The 15082-nt window shown below is 40.9% G+C and overlaps 1 protein-coding gene across 2 annotated transcripts in view; it reads right to left on the minus strand.

Moving 5' to 3' along the window:
• LOC149141903 (actin-related protein 2/3 complex subunit 5A-like) overlaps positions 1 to 14865 on the minus strand; it is a 128621-nt gene extending 113756 nt beyond the window's left edge. Inside the window, exons 1-2 of one of the 2 annotated variants that reach the window (XM_089446885.1) lie at positions 14609 to 14865; positions 14346 to 14418 (exon numbers count right to left, since the gene is read on the minus strand). In XM_089446885.1, coding sequence (XP_089303011.1) covers positions 14346 to 14418; positions 14609 to 14727 — 192 coding nt within the window. In that variant the 5' untranslated portion in view covers positions 14728 to 14865. The remainder of the gene's footprint in view (positions 1 to 14345; positions 14419 to 14608) is intronic. The other variant, XM_089446886.1, reaches the window with a different exon arrangement.
• Between the last annotated feature and the right edge of the window lie 217 nt (positions 14866 to 15082).

Genomic DNA, 15082 nt, shown 5'->3' on the forward strand with positions numbered 1-15082 from the left:
ACTGTCGAGAATCGCCGGAACTGCCGGAACAGCCAGAGCATCTGTCTCCGAAAAAGAGCAGCATGCAATGGACAACTAACTAACATTGGGACAATTGTATGGTACTTAGCAGCAAATACACCAAGCATGCAATGTTACAGCTAGCATGCAAGGGATAGTTAGCATGCAACAGCAAGCATGCTAAGGACAACAAGCATGCTAGGGACAACAAGCAAGCAAGATGCAGCCAACACATAGGTCAGTATGGCAACATGGTGCAACAATGGCACATAATGCAGTACAGTGATGGGTATAGTCATGATTAATGAAGCATGATGAGATGCAGCGTAGTGATGATGGGTGCAGCACGGTGAGGTGCAGCATGATGACGAAATGCAGCGCAACAATAGGTGAAGGAGTCACCTTGGAAAATCAGTTGAAGCAACATGTCTTCAACTAATCTCATGTATCATTTTCTTAGAGATGATCTATGCTCTTATCTAGATAAGTCAAAGTGTTGACTTCTATTGTAAACGTACTATCTCTCTCTCTCTCTGCTAAACTATTGAAGAACATATAAGAAGAATTAATCAAGGGTTTCCCCACATTAGGGTTTGTCCCTGGCTAGCCCCACATCTTGTGTCCTCTTGTCTTGGCTTGTCTTTTGCGATTTATGTTTATGTTCTATCTGCAGTTTACTTTAATGCTGATGTGATTGCTAATCTGGAAAAGATATTGAGCAAACTGTGAAAATTGAAATAAATTGCTCTAAGCATATAGAACATACCTAAAACTAACATGGTATCAGAGCTGAGGTGAAGACAATGCCCAAGCAAGAGTGAAAGAGAAATCACCGAAGACAGTTGGGAAAGGACAAAAGGATCAGTGGATTCCTCGTCCCTCTTCAAATTCACCGAGGGTGAAGTCGAAGCAGAGAATATTATCAGAATGGCGCAGCGGAAGTTTCTGATGGCCTACCTAAAAATCACTTCATTAGGAAATCCGGATCTAAGGGTGGAAGGAAAGGCAGATGCCTTGGTTGCAATGAGTTCGGCCATTATGCAATGGAGTGTCTGAATGGTAGAGACACATCTCTTGATGAAGATAACAATCATTCCTGGAACATCTTCAATGATCAGAGGAATGACAGGTAATGCAAGTCATCAAGGAAATGGTCGACTCTTCAAAGAAAGCAAGGAACCCCAGGTATGAAGAATCAAATGTTATTTTTGATAAGATAAAGAAGCGTTATCTTGTATTGGCCCTCTCCTTCAGATTCTTTGGGAATCTAGCTTATTAATTGTAGTGCTTCAAGGCACTTCATCGGATAGTAGGGTGCACTCTCTAATTTGGTAGAGATGGAAATAATCGTGGGATTATACTTAGATCCGATGCCACCTATCCCGGAAAGGGTGTAGGGAGTGTTACCCCTCAATTGAATGAGGGTAACTCGATTCATTTACAGAATCTCTTTTATGTACCTGATCGCAAGAAGAACCTGGTGTCCATTTCAGCAATGGAAGTCAAAGGTTACAGGGTGGCACTCATCGATGGAAAGGTACGTGTTTGAAAATATAATTTTCAAAGATGTTTTTGAGTTCAGGGTTGTATCAAGTTGTAGGAAGTCCATTGGGGACCATGTCCATTGACACATAGCACCAGAGGTCTGGGAGTCAAATGGTGACAGGGATGCCTGAATTCAAAAAGAGCATGAAAGTACATGTCTGAGATGTACCGTAGGAAAATCTTACAAGGGGACCATTCCCCTCATGTAGTAGGTCCACAGGTTTGGAACAACCCGAGGGGTTTGAGATTGATGATCAGGAATCTCACATATGCAGGTGGAAGAAATCCCTCTATGGCTTGAAGCAAAATTCCCTGGGCTAGTATGAGAGGATTGATAGTTGTCAAATGAAGCTGAGATTCACTAAGAGTGAAGCCGATCCAAACCATTGTTTGAAGGTTGTGGATGATAGACCTCTCATACCAACACCTTCTGAGGACGACCTATTTCAAACAGGTGCAGACCCTCTCACTTGCAGAAGTAAGAGGGAGTTGGATTCCGGATGTGGAATGATAAACTGCAAGCCTTTGACTACCTCGAGGATCTTAACTTTCAAAAGTTATATGGTAGTGATGTCGAACCAGATTTGGGAAATGCCTCTGAGTTTCATAAACTCATTCGCGTTGATGTTCTTTGTGAACTTCCGTCCAGACATATGTTTTGCGGTTAGCATGGTGAGCTCATATTTGGTTGAGCCTCACTAGATTGGTGCCAAGAATCTTCTGAGATATCTTCGGGGCACAATCTCTCATGGATTGAGATACACTACCAGAAATATGAAATTGCATGATTATTCAAATGCTGACTGGGCAGGCAGTGTGGAGGATCACTAGAGCACTTCTCAGTGTTGGTTCTCTTTGGATTCTGCTTCGATATCATGGATGAGTAGGAAGCAGAAGTCGGTTGCTATAAGCACTGCCGAGACCGAATACATAGCTACGAGTATGATCTCGTGTGAAGCTGCATGGTTGCAGAAGCTCTTAAGTGAGCTGTTTGTACACATGATGAATACCACTGTGATTCTATGTGATAATTAGAGGGGGGATTCGATTATTGAGGAATCCCGTATTCGATGATTGATCCAGCAGATAGACATCAGATACTGCCTTATCTGGGATATGGTAAGTCGATGAGCGAGGAGGCTCCATCGTATTGAGACTGATGTACAAGTCGCAGATATTTTGTCAAAGCCCCGGGGAAAGGTCAAATCTGTGACTTTCCTAAACGACTTGGAGTCGTTGAGAGACCTTCTTATAACGGTCCTGCATTTTGCATGCATTGAGCTCTAGGAGCTATGGGAGGCTTGGGGTACTTACTGGAGCAACATACAACCACAGGGCAACTCACCCTTCCCTAGTGGTGTGCTATGTACAGGATGACAGGTTCAACCTTCCCCTGTGATACCCCGTGGCAACTGTGGAACAGGATGATTAGTTCTCCCGTGGCAACTGTGAAACAAGATGATTAGTTCTCCTGTGGGCCGGGATGATTAGTTCTCCCGTGGCAACTGTGGAACAGGATGATTAGTTCTCTTGTGGGCCAGGATGATTAGTTCTCCTGTGGCAACTGTGGAACAGGATGATTAGTTCTCCTGTGGGTCGGGATGATTAGTTCTCTCGTGGAAACTGTGGAACAGGATGATTAGTTCTCTTGTGGGCCGGGATGATTAGTTCTCCCATGGCAACTGTGGAACAGGATGATTAGTTCTCCTGTGGGCCGGGATGATTAGTTCTCCCGTGGCAACTGTGGAACAGGATGATTAGTTCTCCCATGGGTCGGGATGATTAGTTCTCCTGTGGCAACTGTGGAACAGGATGATTAGTTCTCCTGTGGGCCGGGATGATTACTTCTCCCGTGGCAACTGTGAAACAGGATGATTAGTTCTCTTGTGGGCCAGGATGATTAGTTCTCCCATGGCAACTGTGAAACAGGATGATTAGTTCTCCTGTGGGCCAGGATGATTAGTTTTCCCGTGGTCACTGTGGGGCAAGATGATTCGTTCTCCTGTGGAAATGATGATTAGTTCTCTTGTCGAGGCATCCTACCCATGTAGTCTGGGACTCATGGGAAGTACCTCTCATCTGAACAATGAGCAGGGAAATGGGGTTAGGGACCATAGCAGTACTATCGATGGACGCATCGATGTATCTACCATACTCCCTATGCTAGGATGACCTCCATCGATCTGGGATCAATGAAACTGATCTCGGATCAATGAAACTGATCTGGGATCAGTATGAGTGATTTGAGACACTCTCTTGTGATATTGATCTGGGATCAATAAAACTGATTTCGGGCCAGTAAGAGTGATGTGACACACTCTCTTCAGATGAAACTGACTTCCGGTCAGTAGAGAATGGTATGAGACATTCTCGATCAATTCTTCTTCTTCATGGTTCAGCAGAGCAGTGTAGGGCACTGATGGCAGAGATAGTACAGTCAGACATATGGATCAACGGATGGAGTTCTCCCTAGTTGAGAGGGAGTGTTAAAATTGGCAACTAAGGCCAAACTCCATGTGGGTCATCTTATTAATGGAAGCTGATATTTTTCTTGGATCTCTCTCATCGAGAGGTGTAGGATTGATCTAAAGATCATCCAATTCCGATAAGTATTCATGGAGATATGAATTTATTTGTGTTATGGGACAATTCGTCAAGGTCGGCCAGCGACCAAATAAACCCCACTTGTGCTCAACGTTTTAGTATAAATAGAGGTGGTCTTCAGGTCATTTCAACACACTTGGGATCTCTTCCTCTCTACTTGTCTTTGGGTTTTAGTAGGAGGAGAGATCCAATAACGCTGCCCTAATCCAAAGGGCAGAAGCCAGAACTGCCGAGAATAGCTGGAATTGTTGAAACTGCCGTCAACTGCTGGAATTGCCGGGAAAAGCCGAAATTACCAAAACTGCCGAAATTGCGGAAGTCGGAACTGCCGGGAAAAGCCGAAACTGTCGGAATTGTCGGAACTGCCGAAACTGTCAGAACTGTCGAGAACAACCAGAATTACCGGAACTGCCGGAAACTGCTGGAACAACCAAAGCATCTGTCTCCGAAGGAGAGCAGCATGCAAGGGACAACTAACTAACATTGGGACAGTTGTATGGTACTTAGCAACAAATACACCAAGCATGCAATGTTACAGCTAGCATGCAATAGCAAGCATGCTAAGGACAACAAGCATGCTAGGGACAACAAGCAAGCAAGATGCAACCAACACATAAGTCAATATGGCAACATGGTGCAGCAATGGCACATAATGGAGTACAGTGATGGGTACAATCATGATTAATGAAGCATGATGAGATGCAGCATAGTGATGATGGGTGCAGCATGGTGCAGCACGGTGAGGTGCAGCATGATGACGAAATGCAGCACAACGATAGGTGAAGGAGTCACCTTGGAGAATCAGTTGAAGCAGCATGTCTTCAACTGATCTCATGTATCATCTTCTTAGTGATGATCTATGCTCTTATCTAGATAAGTCAAAGTGTTGACTTCTGTTGTAAACGTACTATCTCTCTCTTTCTGCTAAACTATTGAAGAACATATAAGAAGAATTGATCAAGGGTTTCCCCACATTGGGGTTTGTCCCTGGCTAGCGCCACATCTTGTGAATCCTCTTGTCTTGGCTTGTCTTCTGCAATTTATGTTTATGTTCTATCTGCAGTTTACTTTAATGTTGATGTGATTGCTAATCTGGAAAAGACATTGAGCTAACTGTGAAAATTGAAATAAATTGCTCTAAGAATAGAACATACCTAAAATTAAAAAGCCCTAAAGAAGGGTCATCTAGGAGAGCCCTAGCTGTAGACTTGTAGGAGATTTGGCCGCAAAAATCTAAGAGGCCCTAATCCGCAGCTAAAAGAGCCCTAATCCGGAGCAAAGGGAAGGCAACTAGAGGAAGCCCTACGCTACCCTACCTAAGGGTGGTATGGATATACCCTAACCGCAGCAACCTAGAAGAGAACAGGAGGAGTTCTGGAGTCTGGACAGTGTGGGAAAACAGGGATCCGAAGTCTGCTACAGGAGGCCGAGTGGCTGAGGTAAGTGCAGATAGTCTTAGGGCTGGAACAATGATATAATCAGGATCCGAGTTTGCTGTGAAGAGGGCCGAGAAGGCTGATTGTTAGGCCAAGTTCCTAAGGGTCAAACACGTTGTTGTTTGGAAGTTATTTTGGCACATTTTTGGAGGTCTGTTGCTACAGCAATCTGTTGTGCTAGGCCGCAGGCCATAGCACACAACTAGAGGTTGTGTGAGGGTTGTCAAGGGTGGACAGTGCCCTAAGAAAGCAGTGTAGGTGAGGAGGAGACCTATGAGGGTATGTTGTAGCCCCTTAAAGGGCTAGTTTGTTGACTGTGGGATAAAATTAGGGCTGCTGCAAGTGCCCTAATCAGGACTGCAGCAAACAGTTGTGCAAACAAATAACAGCATGACCTAATGACTATTTTGGCATGTTGGTGTTGCTGGACATATTATGGGACAACAGCTAGTACAATAAAGTGTTATTAGCATACAGTGATGGGTAGCAATGCAGCGTAATGTAACAAGGGTGCAGCATGATGTGATGCATAATACAACACTATGTATGATGCAGCTACATGACTAGATCAGTGATGAGTGCAGCATTGGGTGTAGATCCGTGATGAGTGCAGCATTGGGTGTAGATCTGTGATGAGAGCAATCCAATGATTGAGAAGCACAGTGACAAGAGAGTAGCATGAAGTGCATGGCATGGTCATTAGATCCAGCACTGTGATGATGAGTGCAGCATGGTGCAGCACGGTGAGGTGCAGCATATGGACGAGATGCAGCACAATGATAGGTGAAAGAGCCACCTTGGAGAATCAGTTGAAGCAGCATATCTTCAACTGATCTCATGTACAGATGATCGATTCTCTTATCTAGAAAGTCGAAGTGTTGACTTCTGTTGTAAATGTACTATCTCTCTCTCTCTCTGCTGAACTATTGAAGAACATATAAGAAGAATTGATCAAGGGTTTCCCCACATTGGGGTTTGTCCCTGGCTAGCGCCACATCTTGTGTCCTCTTGTCTTGGCTTGTCTTCTGCGATTTATGTTTATGTTCTATCTGCAGTTTACTTTAATGTTGATGTGATTGCTAATCTAGAAAAGATATTGAGCTAACTGTGAAAATTGAAATAAATTTCTCTAAGCATAGAACATACTTAAAATTAACAATAACCAACAACAATCAAACTGTTGAAAATATAACTAGTTTCGGTCTTCATAATTATTGTTGTACTCATTTCAATATGTGTCCTATGTAACAAACAAGAGAAGAAAAGAGAAAGTTATTATTATTAAAGCATGGGTTTCATGCTCATTATTTGATGGTCTTCTAGGTAAAAGCATGTTCTTCATGCTTCTAAGGTTTGTTAGGTCTTACAATTTATTGTCTTGAGTCCAAGGAGTCAACATCGAGTTTATAAGACCCTTCCGGGCAAAATGTATATGTAAAAAGAATTTTTTTTGAGTCTAGAAAGTCCTTGAAACTCCAAAAGTACAAGTCGGCCCTAATAGTTACAAGTCAGTGTAAAGGAGGGAATTCGACCCCTTAAGAAGGCTATATAAAGGAACAATTTGACCTGATTTGGGACTCACTCACTCACAAGTTCAATCTATCAATAAAGAGTTTGATCTGAAACTAGGAGAAGCTAAAAAGAAGAGCAAAAGTCTAGGAGAAGAAAGAAGGACGAAATATCTTATTTTTGGGCTCTATCTCTCTCACATGCGTGAAGTTCTAGGGTTTTTGGTGTTGCAGAAGGACGCTGAAGTTGCAGGTCTGAGTTGCAGTGGGACGAAGTGCAAAATCTTGTCGCTGGAAGGGAGAAAACCCTACCTTGACATCGTTGACCTTGGGAAGAGTTGTCTTGCTCTAGGAAGGTCTCAGGAGGAGGCATAATTAGGGTTTCCATAGAAGTTGCAAGGCCGAAATTGCAAGGTCAAAGTACCAAGACGAGTTGCAATATTGAGGCTAGCACTATTGGCTTCTCTCTTGTGTTTTGTGTCTCTAGCTCCAACCCCATTGACCTCCTCTTATAATCTCTCATTGGCTCACCAACGGCCATGATTGAGTCCTCATAAACGGCTAAGATCATCTCTAGGTTGATCCATGTGAGTTTCTAGAGAATTCTCACCTTTCTCAATTAATTCCCATTAATTAATTGATTTCCCTAAGTTAGACTTAGGCATTTTTAATTATCAATCAATTAATTTAATTGAACTATCTCTAGGTGGAATTTCCAGAAACGATTTTTGGGTTCTAGAGCTCTCATGTGTTTTAGCCTCTCCACAAAGTTTGAGACACAAACACATGTCTGATGCTACAAAAATCAATAGGAGGAACTGTAACGTCCCCAGTGGATTAATTTCCAAGGGAGGACAGAGTAGCCTATACAACCCCATAAGCTATAGTCTTGATAAAAGAGGAAAACCCCAATTTTCCAATGTTTGAAGCAACATTTGGCAAATTTTGAGTCAGCTAGGGAAAAAATCCCAAATTGGGGGTTGCATTTGCAATCCCTCACATTTGAGAAACCCCATGAGGGAATCTATAAATAGAGGAGAATTGAAATCATTTTGGATCATCAATTTTGGATTGGAAAATCTTTGTTTTTCTTAACCCTAAGGCTCTGAGGGTTTTAACACCCCTTCTATTGATTAGCATTGTTGGAGGTGATCCCACCCTATCTAATCCGTTGGTCTAGTTTTGGTGGAGGTGATCCCACCCTACCTAGACACCTTTTTTCTTGTTATGGCACTGGTTATTCTCTTGGAGTGAATCAAATTAGTTCTGGTACAACACATTTGGGACATCACTGATCTGGTTGGCAAAGCAAGGAAGCAATCTTTTGTGTGTTAATTGGGTCAACGATTTATGTTTCAGAGGAGTGAAGTGTTGATCATATCTGAGGATATTTTGGGCTACAGGCTGCGGGACAGAGACGCAGACCCAGGCCGCAGGACAGAGATGCAGACCCAGGCTGCAGGCCACAGGCCCAGACCACAAGCCACAGACCCAGACCACAGGTTGCAGACCATATACCCTGTTTCTGACAGCAAATTCCTGGTCTGAAGCTAATTAGGTTTGTCAAGTTGCTTGACTTCCCAATCAGAATTTGAGGCTTGTTTTAAGAATAATCTGATGATCATTGAGCACAGTCAAGGGCATAACAAGAAACCAAGTGGTCAGGCTTATACAACAATTCAAAGCAAGTTGGCAATTTAGTAATTGAATTGGATGGTGTAGTTTAGCACTGGTGTATTTAATTTGGTGTCTCATTGTTTATGGGAAATTGATTGGTTGAATATATTTGTTGTTGACATCAGTCAACTCTCAGTTCTGGGAATTTGTTGAATAATCATAATTACTATCAATCAATAGAGTTGTAATCCATTGTGCATCATTGATTGGACATATTCTTGGCTAGATAACTCCAAATTTGTGTGAATTCACTGAAGAATTGTACCTTTGTTGCATTTTATATTCATGCCTATATATTGCCATGAATAGGCATTATTGTTAATGATTTTTAAAGAAACCCTAACCAAGGAGAAACCCTAAGGGCAAGAAATTACCCTAGGTCATTATAGACAGGACTCAGTTTGGAGAATTGGTGTCAAAAAACTTATGGGGCCAATTTGAAGCCTTAAATGACATTTTTTAGAGGTAAAACTTTGTCGCTTAAACGTTGCACCCCTTATTTCTATTCAACACAGAGAACTTTCCAACAGTCCAAGAGAGACGTCAATCAGAGTTAGGATGAAAACGTTATGCTTATCAAAAGTTGGCATATCATGATTGACCACCATAACTTGAGAGGATGCCATGTCAACCCCCGTTGCTCATGGAAAAGGGATTAGCCATGTGAGGACGGAAAAGAAGACTCTAGAAGGGTTGAATTGTAACTCATGTTGAGGGTTGAATGGGTCAAATATAACCCCTAGTTGGCCATCGAGTTGTGTTATAATCAAGTCACAATGAGGAAAAGGGGTTCCATTCTATTTGCTTGCATTTTGTTCCATATTAAAGCAGAGTAGCTAATTGTGGATAGAGAGAAAGAGCATAACGGAGGGGGTTTGTGTTTTGCAGCAGCCCATGGACCACAGGTCTCATGCAATTCCATAAAGAGTGCCTTCTCTTTTGTATCTGCACCATTTCCATTCCAAACAAAAGAGAGCAAAGCAGCCTCACCTTCTAGCTGGGTTTTCTCCCAGGTGGATTTCCCAGATCATATGTTGGTGTTCATGGTGTTTATTGTGTGTTTGTATTTCATGGTTCTCTATTTTCCACATTTTATCTATTGTGTGCATAAGTAGAATAATAGTAATTAATAAATCCAAAAATCTAAGGAAAATTAACCCTCATAATATACATTCCAGATTTCAGTCTATTTTTATTAGATTTGTTGTGACGAATTGCCCAATGAATAATCCATGGTAGTTTATAGATCAAAAAGCCCAAAACTCCACAGGCTAGACACAATGTTCCACTGTAATCCTGATATAGCCAAGAGGAAACCCTAAAACCAATAACAACTAGAAAATATAACAGACCTAGAGCATAGCTGTCCTTAAATAGAGGGAAAATGCCCTAGTATAAGTGTATTGGAGAAAGAAATCAGCCCAAGCTTGAAGTGAGAACAGCTGAATAAGAAAGGAGGTTCGCACCCACTTGAATACCATGTTGAGATCACAAGAAATAAACGAGGATCAAATGAATTATGAAACCAACCAGCAAACCCTAAATCAGCATAAACACAAAAAGAAAAGAGAAGGTGAACTCGTGAACAAGAGAGCACAAGTGAAGATTATCATCATTTCAACAATTAACAAGCATTAAACTTGCACTCATATCCATTGGCATTTGTGTTGACATAGAAGCATGTAATGGACAAGCACTCTACCCACTGTCCCCTTGGGATTTTTCACTACACACAGAAGCTTTTCCAGTAGTGCTTGCATTGAAATTCACGGATCTTTGCTAATATAAAGGATTATGTACTGAGAACTAGTTTAATTTGTTGCCCATTCTCTCAAATCGAGTTGTCTTTCTTCCTACTTCTCTTGGATTTTTAGAACAAACCATTTGATTTTTACTCCAATTAGGATAAAAAAACACTTGGCAAATTCCCTATGTATCTGAGTCGAAACAGGAACAGAGTCATTCTTGCTACTCATCTGACCGTTGTTTCCATTGCCCAGTTGATTTCTTCTATTGAACCTGTCTTGCCTGCTTCCATTTTGGATTTTTATCAGTATGTTCAGTACCATCTTGACCATTTTGCGGAGTAACTAGATGGAGAAAACTTGATCATGTTTGTCCAATGTTCAATCCATTGTTGTGGCAGAGTTTTCCTTGGCCCACAATAATTGCATGTGCCCAGATTTGCAAGGGCTTTGCTGGTTTCCATGGATCTGCGCCTGCTGTTGAGGTGGCCTGATTATGGCCTGCAACAGGCTTGCTTCTGCTGCACCCTAATTTTTATCACAGCCTGCCCTGATAGAAATTTCTAATGTTTTTCCCAAGTTGTGTCTAGCATTGCACCCTTGTTTCCATCGAGGGCTGATATGCAACAAGGTCCTGATTCCGGCCTTTTTTCTTGCCTATAGTTTAGCTGAAAATTACCTGAAAACAATCTGAAATGACTTGTACCTAGATGTTTCTAGGCTACAAAAAGGGGCCTTTTCAGGAACATCCTAAGCATTGTATGCATGTTTGTAAGAAAATTTCACCCACCTGCAAACAAATTCACTCCACCTAGAACAAAATCACTCCACATGCTAGGAAAGTTTTGCTCCTTGAGCACAGAAAAATTACCAATCCCAAATCTAAAATCTTCAGGTTTTGAACAGAGATTTTTACACAATAGAATAGTGTTCGAACAGAGCTCTGATACCACTAGTAAGAGACATGAATGTAGCTTGTGCACAATAATATTTAATTCAGAGAGAAATATTTCAAATAAAAATAAGAGGTGAATGATATGAATAAAGTACAATCCACATGTGTCCACAATCCACATATGTCTATAAATACATGTCAGTGATAAATATTAATTAACCTGCCTATAGACAACCTATACATTTTATCATAATTACACTATTACAGCCTACGTTATGACCTTATATTCATTATACATGAAGTCTGAGCAAAACCAACATGGGAAAGAGAAAGAATTCGGAGTGAGAGATTGGATCTTCCTGAGACTACAACCTTATAAGTAGAAGTTGCTCAAAGGTAAAGGGCTGGAAAAACTTAGGCCTAGACCCTATTGGCCTTGTAAGGTTCTAGCAAGGGAGGGAAAAGTTGCAACCACTTGAACTGCTGGCAAGGTCACTAGTGACTAACACCTGTCACATCTCCTGCATATAGAAAGTGTTAGTGCAAAATGCTAAAATTTCAAATGTTTTGCCTCCCCTACATGATGAAGGACACGTTCTTCCGATTCCAGAGTACATTTTGCCAGCTCAAGAGATGAAGTTCAGGAATCAGGACTAAGGTACTGCTGGAACAGCTCATTCAGTGGAAATATTTGCTATTGGAGGATGCTATGTGGGAAGGCCCTGAAATACTGCAACATTCAGCGCTACAGTTGCGTTGTGTCAAAGAAGTTTAAGGAGAGGGAGGATCGCAAAGATGTTTAAAGATAACCAATTCCAAAGTTAGCTGTTGGTACATTCTGTGGATCATTATAATTTTGGGGTTCATTTATATTAACAGACTTTATTACGTTAAGATAAAGTTTATGTCAGTTAGTTGTACTTGCTTGTTGGTTAATGGATTTTTATGTAAAGTCTAATTATCCCACATGCGAAAAATAAGGAAGCTAAAATAGGGGCCTAGGCATTAGAGTAGGGTCTGGTGAAATATGATATTATAGGTAGTCGGAAAGAGACTATTTGTGCCAAGAGCAATGTCCTCGCCACCCTTCGATTTGGCCTGAGTTGGCTTGCCCTTGGATTTGGCCTGAGTTAGTTTCTACACCTTGATAAAGTTTCTAATCAAAACATTTATTTTCTGGTTATATGATATTCTGCTAGACTTTGTTTCTACACCTTGTCGAGAAAGTTTCTAATCAAAACATTTATTTTCCGGTTATATGATATTCTGCTACACACTATTTTCAGCTAAGAGTTACTTCTGTTATTCAATCTATGTACAGTTCTGACTGTTTTGGCTGAAATCCCCGGTATTCCATTGTTGCTGCTATTGTTCAACTCCGTTATTTATTTATTAGTACACTTGAATCTCTTGAAGATTTTACTGTTGTTAGTGCACTGTTGTTAGTGCACTGCTAATTTCAGATTTTAAATGTGTTTGGGTTTCAATTTTCAGATCGAGGTCCAGATTTCAGATTTCAGATATAATAGCAGAATTCATGGTTGGCTCGTAACACACATCCAGATAATCCATCAGGTGACCATGTCTTTCACAAGTTCTGGGCACTTATTTAACTAGGGGACCTACTTTGGGAAGTTTGTGCTGGATGTAGATGTCATCAAACAGAATCAAGTTTTGGTTAATGCATCCGAGATGGTAAGTTGTCAAAAGAACATTAGCAGGCTTTTCTTGATGAATATTCCTCGGGTACCAAACAATGGAAATTTTGGTTGAAGCTGTGGAGACTGCAGAGCTTCACATGAAATGGCAATGGGATTGAAAATTCGCTATGTTAGAGCAAACAGTATATTGTCTAAATCTGTGCACAAGTCATGCACGCCAAATGATTTTGGTCAAAGAAAAAGTCACGCTGACCAAATCATTTGGATCCATGATAAGTCATTCCGGCCAAGATGAAGAGAGGTGTACTAATCGGGCATGATGTTCGAAAGTTGAAAAAGGTGAACTATGTCTAAGCAATGAGCATGGTTTTGGGAAGTGAATAATCTTTGAAAAAGAAGAATCTTACCTCAGCATATGGTTTGGCAAGTGAGATTCAGCAACTAGCCATAAGTCATGATTCTAAATCCTGTGGAACAATTTATCACGCAGACACAACGTGGGCCAGAAATACAATATTGGACATGCCAGCCTTATAAGGACTGTGAGCAAAACTGGATTGGGGTTTACGTTTAAAGGTAACTTGCCGGTTGATGTCCATGTCTGTGATGCATCTTATTCTCAGAAAGCTCTACCAGAAACAAAATCTGCCATCAACTGTTGGTGATACCCTTTTTTAAGCTTTCTTGAGGTAGTTGGCTTTGGGTACACCTTTCTACTAAGGAAAGCTACTGTATTTTAATATTTTGTGATTGAATTTATCTATAAATTTCCTGGCATCGCTAGATGCAATTAACGGAAGTATCTCTTTTCTAAAGTGATTATTTATATACCACTAGGCACCACTTGTTGCCGTGATCACCTATATGAGAATTCGGTTAGTAAAGAAGCACAAATATGAAAGCAAGTCAAGGATGACAGCAACGGGATTTTGATTGCCACAGCAAGACTGATTTTGATTCTTGACCGCTATGCCCACAGCACCATGGATCAACAACCATATTAACATTCTAACAGCATACTTGGCATTAGCCTTTGAAACTAACCTTAACAATGAATACATTAAATTCGAGATCGTAGGAACCAACAGTGCACAATTGTGGATCCAAAGGTGGTTCAATTGCACAGCCAACGCCTCAAAGTCTGTCTCTACCACAGATTGGGAACTGATAAACCAAGTTTTCTATAAAATAGTGATTCTTATTTTTTCTTTTTGTTTTGGGCTTTTCCTTCAAAAACACAGGACAATTTAAACAATTTGAGGAAAAGAAGTAACCTTGCATCTCTCGTCCTTCGTTTTTGTCGGAGAATCCTCCAATGCAGTTTTCAGAGCCTCTGTATACCGAGATCTGAATGGTTAACAATCACCAGCAAACCTAACATTAATACATATTTTTTCGCAACAGAGCTTAAAAAACTAGCAAAGAGTTTCCCCCAACCCCCAACAACTCTAAAATGTGTGTAACAGAATTGATCAATTGATTGACAACACTGATAATGTATTTATGGAACTGACATTAATGAGGTAAGAAGACTCACAGTCTTAGCAAGCGTTCCACCTGACGAGACTTGTGTTCGATTCTGGCAATGATGGGCTCAACATTCTCCGCCTCCACAAACATCCTCCTCTCGTGACCGCCTTCCTCCTTCACCTCCATTACACCACACTCTGAAGCCAAAATCCACCTACCCTGTAATTGCTCTACCAAATTGGTACACCTACAGTTGCCATTTTCATCCAGAGACAAATTACCGCAAACTACTAAAAGTTGGGGCTGGGCTGGGCTGAAAGTATGAAATTCGAAGGCTTTTAAATTATTTCCCTTTAAAATATTATTAAAATAAAATAAAAATGGTTTCGTAAATGACAAAGTAGGATTATCTTAAACTGTCATAACATTATAAAGAAAGGATTATCACTCATACTGGGTTAATATTTATTTATTTTTAACTAAAAACTTAAAATTTAGGTTAAAATGTTTTTATTATAATGTTATGAAGATGCTTTAGAGT

This window comes from Pinus tabuliformis, chromosome X (assembly GCF_031772625.1).
Source record: "Pinus tabuliformis cultivar Carrire ecotype Pingquan chromosome X, CPIR1, whole genome shotgun sequence".
In the NCBI taxonomy this organism is placed as follows: domain Eukaryota; kingdom Viridiplantae; phylum Streptophyta; class Pinopsida; order Pinales; family Pinaceae; genus Pinus; species Pinus tabuliformis.